Source organism: Mustela lutreola, chromosome 10, assembly GCF_030435805.1.
Source record: "Mustela lutreola isolate mMusLut2 chromosome 10, mMusLut2.pri, whole genome shotgun sequence".
Classification (NCBI taxonomy): domain Eukaryota; kingdom Metazoa; phylum Chordata; class Mammalia; order Carnivora; family Mustelidae; genus Mustela; species Mustela lutreola.
Genome location: NC_081299.1, coordinates 49,822,924 through 49,844,396, shown reverse-complemented (window position 1 = coordinate 49,844,396; position 21,473 = coordinate 49,822,924). Strand labels below are relative to the sequence as shown.

Sequence of the window (21,473 nt, the reverse complement as noted above, 5' to 3'; positions counted from 1 at the left end):
TCCTCTCAAGACTCAGAGCCAAGACTAGACTATCCCGGGAGGTCAGGCTAGCCGTCAACATTTGCTTAGTTCACTAGAGATGGACAGAAAGATGGTTGCTCCGTTTCAACAGAAAAGTGCTCACGGTGATACCCAGTAACCCGAAAACACATTTAAGCACCTCCTCATTTTCTAAAAGTCCAAGTCGACACTGTAACACGGGGACCCTCCTCTCCTTTCTAAGATTAGCCATCCGGCTGAAAGAGTGGACAGATTTTTCTCCGAGATTATGAAAAGATGATCCCAAAAGCCAATCCCCAAAGGCACTTAGGGGAAATGCAAAAGCAAAGGCACATGCATCTGGGACTGTAGCGTAGGTGAGGATATGTAAGAGTCAAGCGCCTCGGCCCATTCTGACAGCCTCTCAGTTCAGCTGTATGTGCTCCAGGCCCCCCTTTGGTGGAAGCAGCCATCAGAGAGGAACAGGTGTTTGTGTGGAAGGCTCGGCCACCGTGAGCCGGCTTCCTTCCGTCGAGGCGCACACGGCCCCCACGCGTGTTTTAGACGTGGGCGCGCTGGCCACACGCCCGCACGCCTGCCCCGCTCACCTGGCTCCACTTCGTGCCATCCGCTGGACTGACTGCCGCTGCCCGGGGAGCGCCCTTGGCCTGTGTAAAATGGCTCTTCACCAGGACTGTCCATTTCATCCTCCACAGACTTGAGGCGCTTTGTGGAGCTGAAAAAACAAATGGGGACATGTTTTAAAGCCATCCAAACCACCTCTCTTGGATAGCGCATCTCTGGTGGAAAGAAAGCCAAAGGAGGAAGCAATTGGGCAACTCGGGTGTAGCTCTAGGACTCTTTTTAGGCTCCTGTTCAGTTGAGTGAGTCACTGGATGTGGAACAAAGTCTTGGGTCTGTGTTGTTCCAAGTGTCTGGGATTTTGATTTTTTATTGTCCCTCAAGTTGCTGCTACCACATCCTGTTCCTTTCTCCTTTGAGGAACTGGGGGCCTGGCTCCTGCTCCCGTCTCCACCTGGAAATGTCTGCAGGAAGACTGCATTTCGTGTCTCCTCAGGCAGCAGTGGGGACCTAGCCAGCAGCAATTTCCCTGCACATCACTCGATCCCTCTGGCACCCCAGGAAGAATAGAGATCTGGGTTCACGGCCCTCCAGAAGAGCTTGGATTGCTTCTCTCTCTCTCTCTCTCTCTCTCTCTTTTTCCCTAAGTTTTCTCACCTTCCACTTGGATCTGTTCATTCAAAAAATATTTGCTGCGTAGCTGCCCTAGTCCAGATTCTGATGGAGATGCTAGAGACAAATACAATGATCCAAAGAGATAGAAATAGGGGGAAGGAGTACATTTCGCTCTGAGGAAGAATGGCCCAATCCTTTTTAGGCTCTTCCTCTTTTGATGGCTACACAGAGGTCACGAGAATGAAGCTCTGGGTATTTTTTTTTTTTTTTTTTTTTTGGGGGGGAGAGGTATGGCTGGGAAATTCCAGCGTTTCCTCTAGTTGAAGGGCTGAGTTTTCCCCCCAAGCTGAGGCTTCACGAGTGAAAAGACAGTGAAATGCCATGTTGCTAATATGTTCTAATTGTCTTAATTGATTATGTCACTAACATGCTACCAGAATGAATAGATTTCATACCTAGTGGGAATGCCCACTGGGAAATCTCTTCCTCGTGTGTCAGGGTACAGACTTTTTAATATGTTTTCATTTATTAAACACCGTGCTGTGTCTCTTCTACGTGTTAGGTGCTGTGCTAAATGCTGGGATATCGAGATGCATCCGACATGGTTCCTATCTACATGGAGTTCACGGTCCAGCAGATAGAGATGCAGAGGCAAATAAAATTGTGCAAAAGAGAAATGTAGGTATTATGATGAAAGCACATACAGGACACAGTAGATTTCGTGATGAAAGAAGAAAACAATGATATGCCTGGAAGGTTGGGAAAAGCTTCCTGACGGACAGAGTTCCTGAGCTGTCTGTATGGGTACGTGTCAAGAAGACAGGCATAAGGAAGAAGAGGGCACGGAGAGGCTGGCTTTTGGTTGAGGCACCACTCAGGCAGCCATTTTTATTTCAAGATTCTAAAATCCTTCTTTATTAATTGGCAAAGTGTCACCAACTCAAGTTTCCCCGCCCTTGCCACACCAGTTGTGCCCCAGGACACCCTCACGATGCACAAACTAAAGGACTAACGTTGTGTGCATCTGGGGCGTTCCAGGACTCAGCCTGAGCCTGGCGGCAGAGCAGCACCCGTTCTAATCGGAATGCTCGTGTCACGCAGGTTATCGGATACTCTGAACATGGCTCCCAGGAGGGAGGTGTGTATCAGGCAGAAGCAACATCATGAGGAAGGTACGAAACATGTAGAGAATTGCCAGCTGTGTCAGAGTGAAAGAAGGGGGTGGAGGTGATAGAAGATGATACAAATCCGGATTTTATCCTGTCGGCCATGAAGACTCCCTGAGAAAGTGTCAACAGGGAGTGACATCAGAGCTGATTTCAGGAAGTCCACTCTTGTAGGCGTGCAGATGGTGGCTTTGGAAAAGCAAAGCAAAAAGGAGGAGATGGATGCTAGGAGCAGCGAGACAGTGAAGAGGCGATGGCTGCAATTCGAATAAGCAAATGTGGAGGGCCCAATCTAACGCAAGAAATTCTATTATTAAAGTTGGTATTCCAGTATGCTTTGCCTTTAAGTTCTGGTCTCATTAAAGCCAGACCACAGGAAAGCAACATATCTGTAGCATGCTAGCTTAGTACCCAAAGGAAAACCTTTAATAGCGTATTTTATGTTCTTTGCTTGGCTTTCCTTGAAGTTCAATGAAAAATAGCCACTTGGAGAACTTTTCTATAATTTATGAAAGTACTTCGAATAGAATTTTTTTTTAAGATTTTATTTATTTATTTGACAGAGATCACAAGTAGGCAGAGAGGCAGGCAGAGAGAGAGAGAGGAAGAAGGCTCCCTGCTGAGCAGAGAGCCCGATGTGGGGCTTGATCCCAGAACCCTGGGATCATGCCCAGAGCCGAAGGCAGAGGCTTTAACCCACTGAGCCACAGGCACTCCCTAGATATTTTTTTTAACAGCAGGATGTTCACAAAAATTCCTTCCAATACATAAAATCAGAAAAAAATACGATCTCTTTGCATGAAGTTCCATTCTTTCCTTTTATCAGAAAATGCTGCTTCTATAACCTCATGCTTCCCCTTCTTGCCTTGGCAACCAGGAATCTCAGGATTAAATGTAAGGTACAACTCTTGGGTCAGGCTCCTGATAAAACAATCTCTCCCATTTTCCCATATGGTTTCTGGCTTCTCTATCTATATTTAATATAGCACCTGATGTATTTAAAACTTGAAAGCCACTTGAAACCATTTTGGAAGTTGGTAGAATACATGCTAAAACAAATATGAATATTTCCTTTATGTTTCCTGGCAAATAAAAGGCAAGACCTCTATGTTCTGATGGGACTGTGAGCTCTGTAGGGAAATCACCTTCTTCTTCTTCTTTTTAAAAAATCTGTAGTGCCTACCACAATGTTTGGCAAATAGCAGATACTCAAAAACTGCTGAACTGGGCTATTGACTTAGAAACAGCCATATGAGTACTTGCGACAGGCATTAGCCCAAGTGTCACGATTCACTGAGATCTAACACAAAAGGCCAACTCCGTGGCCTGTAATTCTTCTGTTATTAATTTTTTTTGAGTTTCTAAAGTTTTTGATTTCCTTGGTGTCCTCTAAGAAAACGCAAATATTCCATGAACTTGCTAATCCTCAAGGTGAGAGTCTGTAGATATTAGCTCCCATCTTTATTTGAAAGCAAGGACTTTTCCGAGGTTGATACAGGATAAATGTCTGGAGGGTGGAGGGACAGCGTGGAGGAGAGAAAAAGATCCAGGAGTGAAGGAAGTGAGAGGTGCCAGGATGGACATGTGAAGGCTTCCAAGACAAAGTTTACTGACCTCACAAACCTGACCGGTGATTTATCTTGATGAAATTCTTTGGGATAAAAAAGTCTAACTTTATCCCAATTTTTACACAACCCCCTCTGTGATTTTAGAGATGTTTACCACCAAGGGGAACAGCACTGAAGTTAATGACTATCCATCTCCTTTATTTTTTTTTTCTTTTAACTTAGACATGAATCAGTCATTGATTATGGTTTCTCGCTCTTGACTTTCTAACACACTGATTCCATTCTCCCAGAAACCCTGGAGGAAAATAAGAAAGTACTAGTAAGATCTCTACCTAAGAGAAAGCTAAGTACTCTTTTGGGGAGAAACACACCATCTCTTCCTGCATGTGGAATTGGTTGTATTCCTAGCAACTGTACCTAGAAATTAAGGTAAACTATCACCTCCATTCTAAATACTTGTTTAATTCTGATGATATGCAAGGCATGGAAGCCTTACCTTGCACCCACAAATCTGCAAAATGACTCTTTCCTGAGTGTTCGTAGTACCCTGAACTGAAAACTTCCATTTACATGTCAGTCTCCACCATTAGACTGTAAGGCTCATCTTACCTGATGTTATACTCACAGTGCCTAGGACAATGTCCCTGTTAAGAAATGTCTGTTGCGGGAGGGGAGGGGGATGGGGGGTTGGGTGAGCCTGGTGGTGGGTATTATGGAGGGTGCTGCGTATTGCATGGAGCACTGGTGTCATGCATAAACAATGAATTTTGGAACACTGAAAAGAAATAACATAAAATAAAATACAATGGAAAAAAAAAAAAAGAAATGTCTGTTGCCAAATTGGAGCATTTACACACTGTCCTCTATGGGAATTACCGTCCAGATGGGGAGGCAGGACATGTACAAATCTTAAAGATGGTAACAGTAATTCAAGGTAGCACACCCTAAGAATCGAGGAAACATAGGGATAATAGATATTCCTTTTAGGGGGATTCATGTTCTATCGTTTCTTACTGAAAGAGTAAGCCCCATTCCTAAGAGGATTGAATGCGAAAATATCATGTTTTTAAAGCTCCAGCACACCTGAATTTGACTGTAGACTGTGCCATTTACTAGCTCTGTGACCTTGGGCAAGTCACTCAACTTCTCTGGCCCCTGGGTTGATCCACTGTTAACTGGCAACACCGTCTCCATGGTAAAAGTATTGTGAAGATTAAATCATATCCGGGATATAAAGCAGCTAATACAGTGTCTGCTACAGACCACGTGACCGATTAATATTGGCCCGGCATGAACAAATATTGATTGGTTGATGAACTTTTCTATATGTAAATCTGCAGTATTCTTCTGGGCACATTTTCTAACCTGTACACAGATAATTCTGCTGAGTCTATATATTTAGAGGATAATTAAAAAAAAATAAAACCCATCCTAGGAGAGCCTAATGAGAGTAAAACAAACATATTACCAAGTTATTAACTACTGCTGCTGTTTATAATTAGCTCCTTATCAAGATTAGTTATTTGCAGAATATGAGAATGACAGTAGCCTTTTAAATGACATTAAAAACCAGGTTTCCACTCACAGAATCACAGCACGAGGCAACAAAACAGCTGGAGAAGTCAAAAGGCTGGGGATGGGGGCTCAGGAGAGGAGGGGAGACATGGACTGTTTGGGATGTCCATGGTACATGCGCAGCACACATATGAAAAACAAACAGCCCATCAACTTTTAAATTAATCACTGCCCACAAGTATTTGCAAAGCTTTTTCATGTTGACTGAGTGCAGTTACTCACAATGTCCCCTCCATCAGCAAACATTAAAAATCCTCAAAATGTATTAACACCTGAATGTGTTCACAATCTCATTCTTTCATTATAAATGTACTTTGAATTTCAGACTTTTTTTTCCTGAGGATCTGATACTATAAGGAACTAAGGGGAACCCTTAAACAACGTGAAAGATGAGCGTACGATCTGGCGGTTATATTTAGGGAATAACTGGTATTTAACTGTTTTCAAGGTATTCGTCATGACGAAGTGGATTCTCTCTTTCCGTAATGCTGGTTAAAATATATAAAGTCAAGGTAAGACGGAGTTGCCACCAAGGAAAATTTCTATAATCTGGTCATTGTTTTAAATCATAAAACTCCAAGGCTTGCTTGAAAGGAGAATATACCTTTGTGAAACGTTTTTCTGCAAAGTACACAAACATTAAAGATCGTTCTGCACCATTCTTTTCTTTGTTGTCACAGTCCAGTGCTAAAGCCAATTTGTAAAAGAATACTGTGGGTTTAATGCCTAATCCCTTTCCTTCTGGTACTGGTTATCTAGAGGCAACAGGATCTTGCAAAATGCTTCATTTTGATTTGGGCTTTGTGACCTCAAGGGGATCCAGAACCCCGGAATCCTTATCTGGTTGTGCTTTTCCAGCTTTACTTTTTTTAAAGGTCTCCTGGGGCAACAGACTTTATGAGCCAGCCCCGCCCTGCCGCAGGACTGCATTCACTTTTGTGACCACACACCTAGATATCAAGTAGGTTTTGAGTCGCAGGACAGTTCCAATAGCCTGGATTTTGAGATCTGCGGGGGCAAACGCCCTGAGACCGCGCTGTAACGTCTGCTGGAGGCACCGGGACCGGAACCGGTGTTGCCAGTGTCCACACAAGCCAAAACACATGCCTCCTCCCCAGTCAAACTAGTCCTTAATGCGCTGAGAACAGGCTGTGTTTATCATGCATCCTTTCTCTAGGCTTTGCTCCGGGCTTTACCCCACGCATACACTATTCCTTTTCCTTCCCACCTTGCCAACTTGAAACCAACCTTTACAGCTGAATGCAAGCCAATCTTTTTGGATAAAGCCTTCCTTAACTATGTGTGGCCTATGCCATACAATTTAGCCCATTGTTTTCTACTGTCCGACACACATACACACACAGACACACACACGTATATTTCTGCAGCAGGTGCATTTGCTTTCTCTTCCCAATAAGACTAAAAGTCTGCTGGGGTTGAACACGCTTCTCTAGTATCTGCTACCAGTACACTCACATTGCAAGTGCCTCCAGGCTCAGAGACAAAATGAAGGTGTGGAACTACAAGAGCCACCCATCAAATTACCTGGTAGAGGATGTGCTGGGTAAAGACCTCCTCATTGCTCCCGGACTCATGCTGTAGTAGGAAGAACTTTCCAAATCTGAGAGAGAAAAATTTGGGCCAGTTCCTGCAGCTATTGGTGCTAGAAAAAAAAAAAAATTATGTTCTGTGAATAAAAGATCAATGACAACATACATTAGTGTTGCATATAACACATTTTATTTCTGAATTTATACAGGAAGCTTATCCAAAATAATCAGTAATGAACTCTGACCTCCAAAGAATGTTGAGAACAAAAACTGTCTATGCCAGAAAGACTCTGTTTTATAATGCACCTTTCGTCTTTTCTCTTTTTGTAATGGCAAACTGTCACCAAGGTTGCAACACTCCCAGAGGGTTTTAACGAAAAGACCTCCGAGTTTTGCTCTGAAACTTTTCTTGAACGACCAGCCAGAACATTCTCTGGGCTTTCCTAACTTTGCCTGATCCTGACTGCTTTTGCTCATTGGTATTTTGGAATTCATTCTGAACTGCAAATTCATCTTTCCGGGCTACCCATTCCCAATCTCCTGCAATGAGAAATGTGCGATCTTTCCTTACTCTGAACCGCCTTGGTGCCTACACACACCTCCACTTTATTTGGGAGGCAGGGTCCTCAAACCAGGGTTCGTGAGCCACACTTCTTCTAAGTAAAATTTGACTGTAACACGGCCATGCCCACTTATTTACAGATGGTCTCTGCCTCCACACTGTCAAGGCAGAGACTCGCGGCCACACAGACACTGTAAGGCTCACCAAGAACATACTTATACACAGGAATTTTCCAATGTCTGGCTTAAGAGACTATTAAAGATAATTGATTATATGTGATTTTCAGAGCTGACTATTGTATGAGATGTCATTCCCTGTATTATTTTTTTAAGGCCTAGACCCTCCAGAGACCTTGTTGACTGTAGCAGCTTCACAGATATTTTTGAATGAATAAATAACACCTATCAATCTGATAAAACAATGCTGTGCAAAGTTAGTGGTACAGCTATAGGAGCGGCAATAACCTCGTCCTTTGAAAGGTTATGCAAAAGCAGGAGCAATAGATTCATATATTATTGTAGTAAGGCACTGGTTTCTGAGTCAAGCCCATATAAGTGGATATATAAATAAATTAAATAGAGGCTAATATCCATAAGAAGAAAGGATAATTAGGAATCTCACGAACCAGGGATTTTCATTCTTTCAACAAATGATCTCTGCTATTGCCAAGAACTGTGCTGGGTGCGGAAGACGCTTAGATGGAAGACATGGTCCCTGCCCTGGACAGCTCTGGAGGGAAGGTTGGCAGGTTATTTTCAATACAGTGTGATAAGTCCTTTGCTGGAGTTATTCTTAAGTTGATATGGCCACATAGAAGTGGGTATCTAACCCAGCTGGGGAGTGAGAGGTTCTGGGAGTAAGAGGACCTCAGAAAACATGATGCCTGGGAAGATGTTAGAGGGACAAGTTGGAATCACCCAATGGAGAGGAACAGAGGCATGCTAGGTAGGGGGGACAGCATTTATAAAGGAGAGAGAATATAAAATGAAAACTGGATTTCTGATAACTCGGTGTGCTGAAATATACAGTACATGGAGAAAAGATGGGAGGGCTCAGGTCAGGTTACAAAGGGTCTTTAGGAACATGAATTTCTTTAAGGAACCTGACTTTAAGTCCAGCAGATTCCCAAGTTTGTGAGCTACTGAAGTGCTTGTCACACTGTACTAACTGCAGACCATCGGGGTTATACTGCCAGCATCTACTATAACCCCTGACACCAAGAGGCAGGCAGTAAGTACTGGTCACATGGAATGATTGGTAGTTGAAGGAGAAGCAGCAAAACATAAGAACGTATTACCAAACTTGCCTTCATAACCTAGAAACATCATCCTCTCATGAAGATAGGCATGGGGGACAAAGGAGTGGCCGTTGAAGAATATAATCAGTAAAACCATAGAGGCCAGTGGAGTCATTTTAAAAAAGGTAAGCGGGGCGGGCGCCTGGGTGGCTCAGTGGGTTAAGCCGCTGCCTTCGGCTCAGGTCATGATCTCAGGGTCCTGGGATCGAGTCCCGCATCGGGCTCTCTGCTCAGCCTGCTTCCCTCTCTTTCTCTGCCTGCCTTTCTGCCTACTGCGATCTCTCTCTGTCAAATAAATAGATAAAATCTTAAAAAAAAAAAAAAAAAAAGGTAAGCGGGGGATGGGTCTGAACTCAAGGGTTGAAAAGGGAGAGCCTAGTGTAAGCAACTTAGGAGATAAACTCAGGGAAATGTGTTGACTTCTTGAGTGTAGTAATAACAGAAAAGGGCGCGTATGGGATGATTCCCAGGATTACTGCTTGGGCAAGTGGGTGAATTGTGGTACCCTAAGAAGAGTCTGGAACTGAGGAAGGGTAGGAAGGGATACGTAATACCTAAGAATCAACACTTAGTTGTTTGATTACTAGCAACAGCTAAACCTTAATCATAGCTGTCACTGTATAAAAACAGTCACTGCTAAGAAATGGAAAGTTCTGAAATTCACATACACGTTCTGAAATTCAAACCTATCTCTTAATGACAGGCTGTAATGGAGGAAGGGCCTTTAGGTCAAAAACAAATGGTTGAGCTTGACGACAAGTGTAAACAGAGTTCCAGTGAATGATTTTGCTAGTCCTTCCCTAATTTACTTTTTCTACGAAGTTTATTTGCATAGTTTCCCCTTTTATTTCATAGTGTTTTATGGATGCAATAGGCTGGGGTAGGTGGGAAGGAGATTACTCCCACACGTCAGCCTGCATCCCTCTCCGCGGTCAGCGTAGAGCAGGCACGTATTAATGTTACAGACTGATGTCTGTGCCTTCATGGGGTGTACAGAGTCAAACCTCGCGTTAACTCAGGAAGAAGGATGAGGCTGACAGGAGTTGAGGGTCTGGATTTAGATGTTCTTTCTAAGTTCTAGGATGAGGTTCGGGCCTCAGCGGAATGGCACAGTGGCTTCATTCCCGAGCACCGGCAGAAGTGCACAGGCCTTCCTCACCCCCTTGGAAGAAAAGATAAAGGCAGGTATGAGTGCACGACCTGGCTGGACTGAGAGGAGAAGTCTAGGGCCCTGTGCCCAGCTGCACTCACACCTCACATTCTCTTGACCACGTTGTACCACGGAAAAATGCCTTCTGCCTTAATTATCTTATTAAAATGTTGAAGGGGCCAGAACCAGTGAAGAAAGGAAAATACAGAGTAAGTGCAGTGTGCACATCTCTCAGAGAGATTGAAAAACGTAGTGATCTGAAGGGGCACGTGCACCCGAATGTTTATAGCAGCAATGTCCACAATAGCCAAACTATGCAAAGAACCTAGATGTCCATCAACGGATGAATGGATAAAGATGATGTGGTATATATATATGTATATACATATATATATACATACAATGGAATATATATATATATATATATATATATATACACACACACACACAATGGAATACTATGCAGCCATCAAAAGAAATGAAATCTTGCCATTTGCAACAACGTGGATAGAAATAGAGGGTATCATGCTTAGTGAAATAAGTCAATCGGAGAAAGACAACTATCATATGATCTCCCTGATATGAGGACGTGGAGATGTAACGTGGGGGGGTTGGGGGGTAGGAGAAGAATAAATGAAACAAGATGGGATCGGGAGGGAGACAAACTGTAAGTGATTCTTAATCTCACAAAACAAACTGAGGGTTGCTGGGGGGGAGGTGGGGAGGGGGAGAGGAGTTGGGTTATGGACATTGGGGAGGGTATGTGCTATGGTGAGTGCTGTGAAGTGTATAAACCTGGCAATTCACAGACCTGCACCCCTGGGGATAAAAATATATGTTTATAAAAAAATAAAAAATAAAAAAAATAAAGATGAAAAACAAAACAAAACCCAACCCACAGAAATGTTCCTTTGCTTGCCCCTATGTTTACTTCCTATGAAGTTTAGCACCCTGGGCTTGTAATCTAGCAAAATGCTTATCGGGTGGGGCAGCGGTATTATTCTGCTTTCTTCTCCAAGTGTCCGTTGAAGTTATACTGAGTAACTTCAGGGCTTCACAAACTGCTTATGTGCGTCTCCGATTTTAGGACATTGTTAAATTTCTGAGCTGAGAAGGGGTCTCACAACCTGGGTTAAAAAATCCTAATAAACCACTGACCCAAACTCCGCATTCTTCCAAATGGTCTTGTCAGGAAGCACTCCCTGGTACTGTCCGTGTGTATGCATCGTATGAAGGTCAGCCGATTGCAATGGAATCGGAGTCAGTGATTCTGTGACAGTTACAGAGAAAGCCCCATGCCTGTGGGGAGGGGTCACTGTCAAGTGTCCCCACAGTGGCCCGGGTATTCTCAGGCTCTCTCATCTGGAGTACAGGAAGAGCCTGAGGGAGATATCTGAGAAAGATGGGCTTTCAGCAGGTTTTCCTGAGCACCAAGGAGCATTTAATTTCTTATATCTAACTTCATCCTCAAAACAACCTCAAAAGTACCTCTCCTAAATGAGAAAAACTAATCAGTCCCCAGATGAGGTTAACTGGCTTGCCATGGACTGCAGAGAGGCAAAAAGAGGGAGGGTCAGCATTAAAAGTCAAGGGTGTCTGTCTCACCCCAAAACCTGTTGCTTTTCTTATCCTACTAACCTGCCTCTTGTATTCAATATATTTGCCTTAAACGTCAGATGATAAAAAGGTAGACAGTGTCTCTGTCTCACAGGGTTTACTACAGAGTGGAAGGATAAAATAATACTTGAAATTCTAATTCGATGCTGAATGTGTTCACTCTCATAGGCAGAATGCAAAGGGTGTACTAGAAAAGTTCAAAGGAATGAGAAATCCTATTGGCTTGTGGGATCAGAAAAATGTCTGATTCCAGGAGGGGTTGGGCAGCGACACAATGGCTTCCAGGACGGGAGGATTTAAAGAGGCGGGGAAGAGGAGGAGGGTTTCTAGGCAAATGACAAAGTATGTGCATAAGTTTGGAGGCAGGAAGTACAATTAGGGATCTGGGGGCTCCATGACGGTTTCTGAGGAGGGAAGTGATCATTGCTGAACCCGAGCAACATTAGTATGACAATAGCCTACAGACTGCACTAAAGGGAACAAAGGTGGGGAAATCAGTTGGTAGGTTGATGGTGGAGTTTAGAGAAAAGGGAGGCCTCCACCATGGTGTCTGGAAAGAAAAAGGCATTTTCATGGTGGGTATCTGTCATCTTCGGAAACAGGTCCCAAAGATCTATGTCTGGTTGTCCAAGGAAAGGGCATACACAAGCAAATATTTCATACCATCCCAACAAATATGAAATACCCATAAGATACATAACCCGATGTATAGAACCCAAGGCGCTTCTTAGCTAATAATGGTAGGAATTCCTTTTTGCAAACGAGGGAACTAAACGTTGTCAAGGGTTAAATGATTTAACAACATCTGCCCAGGACATCATGCTGGGCTTCTGAAGCCAGACTAACAGCCTGCCTGTGTGTTCCAGAGATTGCGTAGCCACTGCCCAAGGTGGTGGTGTTAAGGAAGGACTGGACCAACCATGCTTCCTGTCTATTCCATATACTGCAAAATCTGATTTTGTTCCACTTGTACTTGACTCTAGGCTCTATCGTTAAATTATCTCATCCATGACATATTCTCCCCCACCAGATTGAGTGTGTTTTGAGGACTGTAAAGACAGACAAGACATCCCAGGACACTGAAAACGTGCTGGTATGGGCCTGGGCATGACCATCTAGGGTTTCAGCCTTGCCAATAACCCCCTGTGTAGCTGAAGTCTTTTAAACTCTTTGGGCCTCAAAATTCCCATAATAGTTGTCATAGAAACGCAAACTCACCACCAATGCCAGGGCCATCACCACCACAGTAACAAGAACCAACATTTATTAAGCACCATTTATGGGCCAGATGCCGGCCTGAGTCCCTTAAACACATCATCTCATGTAATCCTCACCACGCTACCAGGGAGGAATTGAGGCACCAAGAGGCAGAGTAATGCCCTTAGGCCACAAAGTCAGAGGGTCATACCAGATGACCTTTAGTCCTCCAGATCCGACAGCCTTTTGTGTGTTCCTAAACAGCTGTGCGGTTTTGTATGATGATCAGTACGACACAACAGCTGATGATCCATAAATATGCTCTGAATGAAGGAGAATCTGTAATTGCCTTCTCCGTTTGCCCTCGGCCCCCCAACTTCACACAATGCAAAATGACACTCAGGAATCAACAACTCTGCATGAACAGTGAGGACTGGTGCCTCACCTTTCTTAAGCAGTGTTACAGGGAGGCACACCTGACGTTTTTGTGGTTCTTGTTTTGCGGAGGAGTTTTTCCTCAAAGGATGAACTTTGGGGAATGGTCTTGGTGGATATGATTTCTAAGCCATTCTTCCCCCCTCTCCCTTCTTTCCTGTCATGAGTAGAATGCAGTCTTTGTGTCATTTCTTAATAAATGGTTTGCTATTAAGGCATCATTATTGTAATGTGGGCTATTGGAAGAAAGGGGTTACTGCAGTAGCCAACCCTCTTAATGACCTGCTCTTCTGTACACATTAGTAGTTGGATAAGGTTGTGGTTATTGAACTTCTGCCATCCACCAGAGACAATCTGCTCAGGCCTGTGTTGTTGGAAAGAGAGGGTGATGGAAAAAAAAAAAAAAATTCTGTCCAAAATTTCAAGCTACTCTGCCTGGGAGATGACAGTATACCGAGTTTACAACTTGTCCAACAGGAATCAGCAGGGAGTGTTAACTCAATGACTAGTGTGGCCAGCCTTCCGCCAACGGCACATATTCTCTGAGAGCCTACGTCCAGTGGAATCCGGCAAATATTCACAGAGCACTTTTCATGAGCCAGGTGCCGGAGATCCATCAATGGACAAGACAGATGAGGCCCCGTGCTCTCGTGGGGCTCCCATTTGAGAGAGTAGGGATCTGTGGGCTCCATGATGGTTTCTGAGGAGGGAAACCTTCCTCAAATTTCCATGGCAGCTGAGGAATATGGCCACATGGCCAACGGGTATCCCTCAAAAAAGACGACTGGGATTTACTACTTTGTTTTCAGTTTATAAAGTAACTATGAAAAAATAAGAGAAGAATATTTCTCTCCAATTATGTAATCTAATGCACTCACTGAGACTTTGGGAACTTGTACTTTCAGGCTTGGGCAAAAAATAAATAAATAAATAAATAAATAAATAAATCCAACAACAAGCACACAGTTCTAGGGGCCCAGCACAATTTAGTGTTGTTTTGCATTCTGGTGGCAAAGATCTCATAAGAAAGTCCATGTCACTGGCACAAAAGGAGTGAACATGGGAAAATACTTGGTCTTCTTTCTATCAAAGGCACAGTTGTAAAACGCACAATGCTATGAAAACTCAAGCAAATCTGGAATCATCGTTAAAGGGAATTAACTTGGAAAGTAATTTATGGCAAGAAAATTCAACTCCTTTGTTATCTTCCTTTTACTGTAACATGCTTCCTGAACACTGCCTACGAGAGAGGGCTTTTAGGAAGAAAAAAAAATAAGTATAGTAAAATGAACTCATTTTATCAATTTGTGCTGTTGGCCAGAGTTTCCTGACTGTGGCTACGAGGGGCTGTAAACTGATGAATTTGCATGGAAAAAGAAACCAGTGTAAGTAATTTGTGTAAGAGGTAACGCGGACGTACACTGCTATAATTCAGACACCCTGCAGATAGCAGCCTGCTGCAGTATGAGCAGTTATGGGTTAGAAAAATGACCACACTGCAGTCAGTCTGACTTGAATGGAAATCAATCATAAAGGTACTTTCTCTGCAGCTCCCACACCACAGTCTTCAGCAACTCCTTTGCCAAGCAGATTTCTGGTCTGTAAACCGCGTGCTGATCTCCTTTCTCTACCCTTCCTTTCTAAAAGGTCTGACCTAGTGCAGGCGAGGAGTCTGGTTTTCCAAAATGGAACATAAAAGAAAGGCGCCGGACCAAGACGAGGATTTCCCTCTATGTGGAAACGAACTTCCCCGCTATTATGAGCTTTAAGTAATGCTTTTTATGAAACGTAGTATTAGGTGCCAAAAGCCCAGCACAGGGTTTTAACCCCATCAACGGCATCTGCTAATGCAGACACGGTACCGTTTTCGCACATCCACATTTGTGGACACGAGTGAAGAAATATGTAGGTTTGTGTGGTGCCAGAAGGAGGAGGAGGACGTGAATACAGAAACTGTGATTTCTGAAGAAATGTTTTCTTTTATTAAACAAGAGCCATTCACTGATATCCTCCGCCTCCCCACTCTGAATCTTGAAGACGGTTTACCTTTGATCATAATTGTGAATGCACTTTGTGCGGTGAGTCTATTCAGGCATTTTCCTGCCACGAAGAAAACTCAGTCTTGGATATCAAGAAACTTTGATTATCTATGCTATAAAGGAAGGAACCCTTTCCACTTATCTCTGCATTCTCAACACGCAGCGTGAGATGCTTCGTCTAGAACACGTGCAACACATGTTTACTGAGTTGAACTAAAATTCTACGAGTTTGTTAGTGAAAAATAGCAAAGAACTAATATTTAGTGATATTTATTATATGTCAGGCTGAGACGCTATGTGTTTTACCCAAATTATCTCATGTCATTCTTGCAGTATCCCCACAGAACATACATTTGTTTATTCTCATCTACGAATGGGAAACTGAGCTGCAAAGTTAAGTCACATGTTCAAGATCACACGGCCGGGGAAGTGACAGAGCAAGGATTTGAACCCGAGTATCTCCGGGTACCAGCCCAAGGAAACAGAGGCGAAACGCACATTTCCAGACTCCCGGTCCTTCCTTCATCGTCAGTTATTACAGGGACGGATTCAGCAAGATTTATACAGAAAAATAACTGTCACCCATCCATGACGTGGGAAAACTTCTGTCCGCTTCCTTCTCCCTTTGTGTTCTCAGGTCTTTGGGGTTGGAGTGTGAGTCCGTGTTTCCCTGGACAGAGGGCCTGATACTTGGTCGAGCACAGCCATCCACGGTGGGGTCGGTAGTGCGGACTGGTCTCCTACATTAGTGGCTTCTGCCTTGGGGACCGAAATTGATTTTCTGCATTTTAGAGTATCATCTCATCTTAGCTTTTGGTTGAGGTCAAATGTGGCACCCGTTTAGGACCTGATACAGCGTCAGCCCGGGGATTAAGTCTTCCCTGACAGGGGATGGAGTTGATGGCCTGAGGTGTCTTTTTACCACAGTGATCTATAAACCAGGGAAGGGCTTCTAAACAGAAGCCCCTTCACCAAGAGTGCACTGGGACTGGACCATTAGCTGTTAGGAGACCAAACTGTATGAGCAGAGTCTCATCGCAACCACCTACAAGTCCAGCTGTCTGGATCCGTCCTAGTAAGTCTCCATAGTTTCACTAAGAACTGTTTATTTTATTTTTTTCCCCTTCTTCATTCTCTGAAAAATTCTGGATATTAATGATGTACTCATATCAATTACATACCGCACTAACTCAGTTTTCGTATTGGGCTCGACGTGTGGCTTTGCTGAGTGTGGACTCCACTGATTTCATCCTGGACCTGTCTACTGTGTCACCGACAGCAGTCTTTCTAATCAGCAGGAGTTAGCTAGGATGAGATATACCAGCTAAGATCTCAATAATATTTGTGGTCTTATTGTGGGAGTAATATTGAATTTCTGTCAGGCTTCTGGAAATCCCAAAAATACCTTTTAGTTTTCTAATCTTACCCATCAGATAGGAATATCTCCTCTTAGGAAAAAAACAAAACAAAACTGAGGCTTATGAGTGTATAAATAAAAGTTTACTAAAATCACATTGCTGGTAATGACCTCTAGCATGTACCTGCTATTCCGAGGAATTTTTATGCCCATAATATAAAAGAAAGGATCAAATAGTATAAAACTAAGTGCTAATTTAAAGCAGTCTGATTAAAAAATAATCAAGGTGTGGCTTTTAATGTGTCAGTGTTAGACTGAGAATTTTTTAAATGTCTCACTATCCATTAGATATCCTGAAGAGAAACTTCTAGAATAATGCAGACATATAGGCTTTGGCTGCAAACTTGAGGAATAAGAATTTTCTGGTTTCTTAAAGCAGATGAATTAGCTCTAGTATTGGCATGCTCTTATTCTATCAGAATTATTAACTTTGAAGGGGTCACGAAAATGGTCCTCCTACTAAATTGACTTCTATAAAAGAACTTGAATCTCAAATCAGTCCTTCTTAATTTATAAATGCACACAGAGTACATACAGACACATACACACACATTCTAATAAATTTGTGTGGCCACCTCAAGGATCAGCTCTGAACACAGAGTGAAAGACCAGGGACGGAGGCTTTGTTCAATGATGAGCATAGTAGTTACCATTGCTGAGCATTTACTATACGCTAGACATGTGCCATTCTCTCACTGAATCCTCAAAGTACTCCTGAGAGCTATTACTATTTCCAGCACTCTGATGCAGGCCCAGCACACAGATGGTATTTAATAAATATTAGTTCATTGAACAAATGATGGTTACCTATGAGAAAAACATGGCTGGAGGGGTTCAGTATTGCCCAAAGCCCTTCAGTTGGAAAGTGGCAGAGCCGGATCCCCAATTCTATATCCTGGACTCTGCTACCATGCCGCCATCTTAAATACGGGTTTTATAGAATGTTTTACCCTTAGGAAACATAACCCACGAATTAGCTAGAAAAGATGACAAATAGATGAAGATGTGAATAGAGATCATGACAACAAATTAGTATGGACATCAAGGAGTTGTTTTGCTTCTCCCTGAGTCAAAAGCCCCATCCCACTGCCCCAGAAGCTGCCACAAGAACTCTTTCCACTGACTCCAACCAGGAAGGTTGTAGAAGATGAGTGTAAAAGAAAAAACAGGACTTTCAAGCATCAAGCTGACTGTTGCATCTGCTGATATAATAAGCCTCTTGTCACCAGAGTTTTAATTTCAGTTGGCACGGTGGTCATAAGGCCACTGCCAGGGCCCATGCTGAACATGGGGTATACGGTCCATTCAATTTGTAAGTAAGAATGGGGACACCTTTCCCTTTATGTGGCTCCTTCTCTACCGGGTGAAGAGAACAGAATGGGGAAACTCATGCGTGGCCACCCATACTGTGAGCTGGGATTCAGGAGAAAGAGTACGTTTGGTGAAAATTTCTCTTACCGCCAGCCCATCCCTTTGCCGCTGGCTTTAGTGTCCAAATCGTGACCCCCACATATGTCCAGAAAATTAAAAGAAAAAAACCACTAGGCAACAAAACATCCTTCTGAACTAATTCAATTTCAAGATTTATTTTCAAAATTTATCGAATTATAGTAGAGGAAACCCACTCAATTAAGCCAACCAGACTGATATTTTTCTTCCTAAGAGTATGGCAATATTTATTATTTTATCTCTGTACGAGGAGCTGATTAAAACTAGGAAACATGTGCGATGTCATCATATATTCAGAATAAGGTGGCTGAGGCAGGCAAAACAGAAAAAGATTACAGTATTTGCTAGTCTATAACTAGCTAGCCAATCAGTATTTGCTAGTCTATAACTTAACAGATTTCCTTTAAAAACTGCATTTTAAGGACAGGCATTATGATTTTTTTTTTAAAGGGTCTCCCGCTCTTTTGTCTGCGGCACACCGTACCCTCCGTCTGGAAGAGGTGCCATTGACTTCTACAGACAGAAAATGTGTGATGTTCATTTTAAAATTACTAGTAGGGCCTGCTATTGACCATCTAATTATGCTGAGTTCCATTTATAAACATAGCTAACCACTAAGTTTATGGAGACTTTTTGTGCTGCCTTAATAGGATATTGATCGAGAGCATAGTTTGAGTGGACTGCCATTGAATTGTGTAATGGCAAACAAAAGGCAAGGTCACAGCCACTGTTCCTGCGAGGGCTGCAGTCTATTTTTTATTATAATCTTTTTGTTTCTTCCTTTAATGCTCAAGCCCAAACGGTTTCTTTCGAAAGAAGGGCTTGCTTAAGAATATTAATTTTACAGTTAATGTCCACGCCATGATCACAGACAGCTCTCACGTTCCTTCGCTGAGAAGCAGGAACAGGCCACTTGCTCAGAACAGAAAGTTTTAGACCTCCTGTCCCGTAACCGAGATCGACACATCCTGTAACCAGTCTCAGCGGCTCCCCAAGGGACGGGACGTCTGGCCTCCCTCACCCTATACCAATTTCCTCGTGAGTCCGTCTTTGCGAGACGCTCTTGCCATTTCCAAGTTTGGGCTTGTTCCGATCAAAGAGCTTCATCTCCTTGTTTTATACCCTGGAGCCGAGTTAACTCTGTTGTCCTTGCTCCCACGTGTCAGGAGAGACTATCAGCCAGTTCTTCAGACTGTCTCGAGGGCCCAGAAAGCCCAGTGCGTGGCCGTGGGTACTCGAAGTCCCACAAAGGGGCCTAGAGACTTCAAAAAGAGGTCGAAAAACGAACCGTGCTTTGGATCCTAATGGTGACTCCTGTGTGAAAATACAGAAAGCGTGCGCATGTCGAAGGCAGAGAACAACCACTAGGGTGCCACCTCATGCCAGGCTGAGGCAGACGCCTGGCTCCATTCACTGTCCCCCCCCACCGCCCACCCCCTTCTCCATTGACAAACAACTCGGGAATCCTGGAGCCACCCAGCAGCCCGGCTCTGTGGTACAGCCAGGACAGTTCAGCTGCTGGATTTAATAGCTTCTGCAGCAGGGTGACGGGAACCAAAAATTCAGTCTGGGTAACTGAGAGTGGTTTTTACACCCAAAGACGCTGAGCGAACTGGGAACCCTGGCTTTTCAAAATTCCAGGGCCATGAAGTCATCCTAAGCCACAAAGTTTACTTAACCCTTGCAGCCTGCTCGGGTGTACAAGCCACTGCTCGAAAATTAGAACCCGCCAGGCCAGAGTCACAATAGCCCGTGTGTATCTGCGGTTTTCCTCTCTCCCAGCAAAGTATTTAAGGTTTCAGAGTCACCCCACCAACTTCAAGTAAAACAGTCAGCACTTTAGAAGGAAATGGACACAAGGAGTGCATTTTTCGGGAGGATTTTTCTGGGTTCATCCCAGGAAGGATATCGAGCCTCAGAGCACACACTTTGAGGAAAACACTGGAGCCAGATAAACAGGGAGTGGGTGCTGACGGCGATGACCGTTGAAGAGGGTCATGGAGCAGCCGGTCGTGGGGGCTCTCTCTTTGCGGCGGCTTCATGGGAAAGAGCCCCATCTGAAAATGCTTCTTGAAGGCTTTGTTTGAAAATGCAGCATCATGTAAGAACCCTTCCAGCAGATGGTTCCTGTCTTTTGCCTCACAGTATTATGTGAACACAACTTCAGGGATTCTGAACCGCATTGTTAGCACTTGGAAACCCCCTCCCCCAGAGCAGAGAAGACCTCGCTTTCCCTCTGGCACAGTGTCTAGTGGTTTGTATTCCCCCTTCCCGACCCTCTCCTGGAACAAAGTAATAAATAACAAGAAGGACTTTCAGATGGCCCTGTCACTGGGGGGGGAGGGGGGGAGGTAGGAGGAGCCAGAACAGATATCGACTCTTAGGCTATGGGACTTTCTTTGCAGTGAGGACAGACAGACCTTTCGTGGACTCTAGATAATGAAAAAAAAAAAAAAGAAAAGAAAAGAAAAGAAAAGAAAAGGTAGGTAGGCAGGGGACCAGGGTGAGAGGGGAATTAGTGAAACTGCAGCAGAAGCCCTTGTTTCTAACAGCTCCATGCATCTGATCAGTATAATTTAATGACAAGCAACCTTGCCGCCTGACCCTGACCTCCGAACGTGTGAAGCTAAGCCAGCAGCTTTCTCTCGAGTTTCTCTGCCATTGCCACCCTGTAGTAACATGATTATAAACAACAAACTTAGCACGGAGTTATTTCAGTGAATCCTCATGAGGAAATGCTGAAATCGCACCTCCCTCCTCTATTAAATTTAAAAGGAGGAAAACGAAAAACAGAAACTAACTGGAAACCCGAGGAAAGTAAATATTTATATTAGCAAATTTTCAAATCGCATACTAAAGATTCAGGAAGAGGGAAAATGTTCAGACTACGGCCACCATGCATTTGACATTTCCAGGCCAGATATGTGGTCGTAAGTGTGACTGGGGGAACTGGGTGGGGCTGAGATAAATGAGGGGGGGTTAAGAAGAAATGTGCAACAGAGTGGGAAAAAATTTAAAGACGCTGGGGCCATTAAAAACAACCTGATGAAGGTTGAACCCTTCAGAGCATGAGTAATAATTTGGGGGAGTGGGCAGACGACCGGCGACTGTGCAGGTTGATTTTTCAGGAAGGGAGCCTGTTCTGCGAGGCACAGCAATCTGGATACATTTGTCCACACACTGAAGCTACAACACAAAGGATGAACCCAAAGTAAACTGTGGACTTCGGGTAACCATAATGAGTCAGTGTCCATTCCTTCCTTGTAACAACCGTA

General features: G+C 43.7%; 1 protein-coding gene across 7 annotated transcripts in view; it reads right to left on the bottom strand.

The window, feature by feature from the left end:
* NFIA (nuclear factor I A) overlaps positions 1–21,473 on the bottom strand; it is a 566,515-nt gene that overhangs the window by 101,405 nt on the left and 443,637 nt on the right. For all 7 annotated transcript variants that reach the window (XM_059138245.1, XM_059138246.1, XM_059138244.1 and 4 more), the window contains exons 5-6: positions 7,031–7,148; positions 588–715 (exon numbers count right to left, since the gene is read on the bottom strand). In XM_059138245.1, the coding sequence (XP_058994228.1) occupies positions 588–715; positions 7,031–7,148 (246 nt within the window). The remainder of the gene's footprint in view (positions 1–587; positions 716–7,030; positions 7,149–21,473) is intronic.